The sequence below is a fragment of the Limulus polyphemus genome, unplaced genomic scaffold (genome assembly GCF_000517525.1).
Source record: "Limulus polyphemus unplaced genomic scaffold, Limulus_polyphemus-2.1.2 Scaffold2061, whole genome shotgun sequence".
NCBI classification, from domain to species: Eukaryota; Metazoa; Arthropoda; class Merostomata; order Xiphosura; family Limulidae; genus Limulus; species Limulus polyphemus.
In genome coordinates this window covers 92,639-98,638 of record NW_013667671.1, presented here as the reverse complement: position 1 = coordinate 98,638, position 6,000 = coordinate 92,639, and the positions used below count along the sequence as shown (strand labels likewise).

The 6,000-nt window shown below is 35.4% G+C and overlaps 1 protein-coding gene across 7 annotated transcripts in view; it reads left to right on the top strand.

Annotated features, from left to right (window-relative positions):
• LOC106465821 (collagen alpha-1(I) chain-like) overlaps positions 1-6,000 on the top strand; it is a 154,163-nt gene that overhangs the window by 96,578 nt on the left and 51,585 nt on the right. For all 7 annotated transcript variants that reach the window (XM_022393769.1, XM_013926056.2, XM_022393767.1 and 4 more), the window contains one exon: positions 4,701-4,791. In XM_022393769.1, the coding sequence (XP_022249477.1) occupies positions 4,701-4,791 (91 nt within the window). The remainder of the gene's footprint in view (positions 1-4,700; positions 4,792-6,000) is intronic.

The window sequence follows — 6,000 nt, the reverse complement described above, 5'->3', positions numbered from 1 at the left end:
AGTGATGAACACATACAGTTTCTTGTGGTCTTACTAAAACAAAGTATTAAAATCTTTATCTGTCTTCAAAGTTGTCAATTCCATTTATTATTATTGTCAGTTAGGCGTAAAAAAGTAAAATTGAGATATTCTGTAGTATAAGTGTCAATTACTGGAAATTGGTAAAGAAAATATCAATAGAAATGTAAGTACCTAATATGTGACCACCGCTGGTATCAAAAACCGATTTTTAGTGCTATAAGTCCTCAGACTTCCCGCTGAATCATCTTTGGAATGGGACTTTCATACTTCGGTATTCATTCTCATTGTGAACATAATTAATCGACATAAGTGTAAAAGACACTAGGCAACAACAACAACCCATCTTGCCCCCCCCCCCAGTGGTTTAGCGGTAAGTCTGGAGGTTCATAACGTTAAAAAACGGTTTTCTATACCTGTTGTGGGCAAAGCACAAATAGCCCATTGTGTAATTTGAGCTGAACAACAAACGAACTACACATTTCATTTTTAGATTATGTCCACGACCCCCACCCAGCCTCTTGGAGGTTCCCACGATTATTAACAATAACGGTTAAGAACCCTCATGTAATTCTTCTCTATAGATCTTCTGAAGCCTAGTTGTGCCACCGAATCCAACCTGGACGACATTAAGACACCCTGTGAAAAATGGTTATTTATGTTTGTGACGATAAATAGTACATCATTCCTATCTAAAAGTTTTATTGGGAGTATCTCGTGGTACCAACCTATTCAGATTGTTTAGAGCTTCTGATATGACTCCAAACTGCAATTTTGGCAGGTCAAATTTGTGTTTTTCTTTTTAGTACTAGATTTATTGCAATAATTGGTATTTCTAATTCACTCATACAAGAAGCATCCATCAAAAAATAAAATTGTATTAGCATAAATCCTACAGTGGTAAAGGATAACGTTTTAAAACCTTTAACTTGTCAATCTTTAAATTAAAGTCGAAAAATAAGCCCTTTAAGTGAGTTCTTTTATTCAACCATGGTTTTTTAAAAAGAGAAATATGTCGGCTTCTAATACACATAGAGAGATGTTTCCGTGTTTTTAAATACTTAATTTAAAAAAGTAATCTTTGTTATTAGGTAGTTGATTATTAAATTTACTATGTTTTGTATTTAAATTTTAAAAGTAAATCTAACAAAATTAAAGATTTTTCCCCAACTGAAGACAATAATCTTCCATAAATCAGGGGCGGATCCAGGATTTTCTTAAAGAAGGGGGGAGGGAGTCCAAAATTTGTTAACACATAAATGCTATCATAAGATAGTAAAACTACCTGTCACCATTTTTATTAAGTTTTGTCACAAAGGTAGTGATATTCGTGTTATTAATGAAACAAAAACATCAAAGGATTTTACATATATTTTAAACAAATGAGAGGGCACAGCATCATATTTGACACATATATCAATAATGCCGGTGTCTCACAGGGACTCATTGTGAGCTAGTCTTTGACTCTTCCCTTGCTTAAATTTCCAAAATTTTAAAGGAAAAAAGGGCAGTCCAGACCCCATGGACCCCTCCCCTTCTAAATCCGCCACTGATAAATGTTATTGACATCTTTATTCCTTTTGTATGAACTCATGAGTTGGACTGTTATATGTCTTCAAGAATACATACGTATATGGGTTTTACGCTCAATATATGCTAATCATGCGTTTGATTTTAATTTGAGCTGATCAGGGACGGATTGGCCTACCGGGATACCTGTGCATTTGACGCATCCTTGTTAGACAGTATGCAGCATGTGAAAAATTATTGGGCCGCTGTTAGTGGTATTACCCGGGTTGCCCCTTTAATGCTAATCCGCCCCTAGAGCTGATGATAATAATTTATTTTCCTTTGAAGTTTTAGGCTATTTTGCTATTTAGGCCGGAAGTGGTCTAGTCATGAACGTGTTCGAACTCAGAATCAGAGGATTCATGTTTCGCAGACCGTTGTATCAAAAACGTACCAGGCACTTTGGGAACGTGAGCGCGTTATAAAAGTTTAGTCAGCTGAGAGTAGCCCAAGAATAGGTGCTGGGTGCTGTTGACTATCTGCCCTTCCTCTACTCAATCAATTCAGAGTTAGGGACGGCTACGTGCAGCTTCATGCGAAAATTCTTAAACAAACAAAAATTGTGACTTTTTTTTTTTTACTGTTTACTTTTTGATTCAACTTATTTTATCCACAGTTAGATTACAGATGATATTTTAGATAACAAACAGGAGTAATTGAAAAGAGGCTTAGGAAATTGAACATTTGTCATTTGGGGCTAAAAGTTTAAATTGTCTGAATTAAATCAATTGCTTGTTGTTTAAGCATCCGGTCCAAAACACAAAAACAGTTACATTTTTTAAAACATTACATAACAGAAGAGGGACAAATTACTTTTCTGTTATTCCGTTAAAAGTAGCCTAGTAGGTAGAGGGTGCTGCTGACTGGTTGCCCTTCCTCTGGTCAACATTTCAAAACAAGGGACAACTTTGTTTTAACTTTGATCTACCTTGTGATGCATTTAGCCAATGTGTCGATTTAAGTTGAAAACAACAAATATCCAATTATTAATTTCATTTTATAAGGTTTGATTTTATGTTAATAATAACTCACACAAGTTCATTTTGATAGTTCCAGTTTGAAATATATCCTATAGTCAAAACAAATTACCATTATGTTATTTTTTTCAATTTGCTGAGAAAAGACTTCAGCGATTGACGTACTCCTTTAAAATAAGTGTTTAAAAGGCCCGGCATGGCCAGGTGGTTAGAGCACTCGATTTGCAATCTGCGGGTCGCGGGTTCGAATCCCCATCCCACCAAACATGTTCGCCCTTTCAGCTGTGGGGGCGTTATAATGTGACGGTCAATCCCACTATTCGTTGGTAAAAGAGTAGCCCAAGAGTTGGCGGTGGGTGGTGATGACTAGCTGCCTTCCCTCTAGTCTTACACTGCTAAATTAGGGACGGCTAGCGTAGATAGCCCTCGTGTAGCTTTGCGCGAAATTCAAAACAAACAAACAAGTGTTAAAAGCCGTTAAATTGATGTCAGGAGATACATACATACGTAAATGTAATTCACGGTTATTCAACAATCGATGTCAAAAATAGAATGAATGAATAATAGTGTGTTATGAATTTCTACCCTTAAATGGTTTAAACAAAATTTACCATATTTACTGTTCACTTATTTAATCAGATTCAAGCCCTAGAAGTTATTGTACATAAAAATTGATGAAATATAGCTCTTGGACCACTGCTGTGACTGTCGTATCCCAGCCTATCTGATATTGAGCGAAAGGCCTCGTCAGCACTGGATACGTGGTTGATATATTATAAACATACTTCTTAGAACAATGTTAAAAAATCTAGTTTACCGAAGTTTTGTACCAATTGCCACACGATGAAAGAATATTTTATCGAGTTATTTATAAAAACTACAGCAGCTATTCACTGACTAAATCAGTTGTGAAGCTTGATAAGCGTGAGAAGTGTTAAAATAGATCTGGTTCACCCTGAATGCTCTAGATTCCATTCACTTATGACTGCGCATGGATAGTTAAGTCTAGACAAGTCTGTGAACGGAGTTTCACAGTGACGTCATCTGTGTAAAACACGCTCTCACACGTAGTTATAAGTTGATATGTTAATTCTGTATGTTTTTATTTCTTCTTGTCCTAATAAATCAATTTAAACGCGCGCGCGTATGTACTCCTAGTTTATTTTAAGTATCTTAAAAAACTGTTTCATATTTCGTCAAAATTGCAGATCCTTAAGAAATGAACAATGTGCTTTCATCTTCATTTTGGTCTGCCATAGTCTGGTCTTTATGGCGCTCGAACTGCAATCTGCGGGTCGTGGGTTCGAATTCCATCACCGAACATGCTCACTCTTTCAGCTGTGGGGGCGTTGTAACGTGACGGTCACTTTTACTATTCGATTAGGTCCGGCATGGCCAAATGGTTAGGGCGCTCGACTCGCAATCTGAGGGTCGCGGGTTCGAATCCCCGTCACATCAAACATGCTCACCCTTTCAGCCGTGGGGGCGTTATAATGTGACAGTCAATCCCACTATTCGTTGGTACAAGAGTTGGCGGTGGGTGGTGATGACTAGCTGCCTTCCCTCTAGTCTTACACTGCTAAATTAGGGACGGCTATCGCAGATAGCCCTCGTGTAGCTTTGCGCGAAATTCAAAACAAACAAACAAACTATTCGATTAAAATAGACTACATTTTCTTCACATTTAGAAAACCATATTGACGTTAGTCTTCGCTAGATGGCAGCACATATGTAGTCTATGTGGCAGAAGGTAGTAGTAATGGCTGAAGACGGCTTGAATGGGTAATGAAGAAAAACTTTAATATAAGTTTACATAACAGCAAATGTACAACGTTTCGACAAGGTTTCGTCATCATCAGGTACAATTCTTCATTACCAATTCAAGCCGTCTCCAGCCATTATTTGTCTCAAAGTGGGTTCCTTGTCATCGAAGAAAGTAGTAGTGTATGTTTTAGATATACTGTATCATGAAGGTTCCCAGTTGTTTATTTAGTTTTTACTGTATTATACATTATGATTAAGGATGAAAATTGCTAAATCATAGGTGGCCAAGATATATAATTGTTCAAGTTAAATGATAGTAGCGGTAACTAGATAGAGCAGAATACACTAATATATATATATTTTATATATCAGAGGCCTGTGTCTGAAGATGACGAAGGTTATATACCAATATCAAGTGGGGAAAGTGATTTGGATAAGGAGGAAGGGACGAAACACCACAGGGGTAAGTGACGTCATCACCTTTATGATTTAGCAAGTTTTAGTGACGTTATTACCTAATAACTTAGTGATCAATCTTTGAGTAAAGGTGTTTGTATTACACACGAGTAATTCTTATATTCTGAGTAATATAGTTACTGACTTTATGACATACTCGGTGTCTATTCCGCATTTGATTTATACAAATTCGAACATTCACAAACTGTCATGAGCATTTTTTCTTATTCTAAAACAATGCTTAATGACCACTTAAATACTAGTTTTTGTTTATTGCGATTTTACTGTTTCAGATTTTGCTTCATTTAATAATCGTTCTCACAGAAGTTTTTAAATTTTCAGAAACACTCCTTTGTAACTAAACAAAATAAAATTTTATTGGAGCTTTTGATAAAAAAAACATTTACTTAACTGCAATAACTAAAAATGGGACTGGAGACGATACTTCTTGGAACATGATGATATCACGTGATATCACGCAACTGTGAATCCTTGGGTAGGCCTGTGAAGGGGTTACTAATAATTTGCTTGGAGTGCAGAAGTTATATACATAAAAAAATAAAGATAAAACGCTTACGTAGAGTATATATACAGTATATTTAAAAACTGACTGGGAAAAATGTACTACTGACTTAAAATAATTAAAGAATCAAATAAAAAGCAATGAATTCAGGTTAACTTAATTTGTTAATTCGAATGGGCATTAACAGCCCCATCTTTGGGAAATACCATATGAATAATATTAAAAAGAAACTAGTTAGAACCTGTGGCAGTATGAAATTGATCTCTAACATTACCTGAAAATAATCTAAATGGAATTGTTTACACTATCCAAGTTTATTCTGTATCGTTATATGAGTTCAATTTTGTTTTTTGCGTTTCTTATTTGCCAATTATTTACAAGACACGTGTAGCAATGCAATAACATGATATCCGATAGGTATTCATTCAGAAGTTATTTTCTAAAAATTAGGGATAACTTTTGGTAGTAGTGGTTTCATTGATTCACTATGATGACCATTCGAACCATTTCGCTTGAATATAAGCATAGATGAATACCATATTATGTCCCATCAACCAAGTAGTTGTAGGAAGTGAGTAAAGGCCTATAACAAATAATTACTCATGTTGTACAATGAATAATGTATTGTACAGTATACTTTCGAACTCATAAACTGTAATTTTAATTTGAAAATTTTCAACATGTTTATTTTTT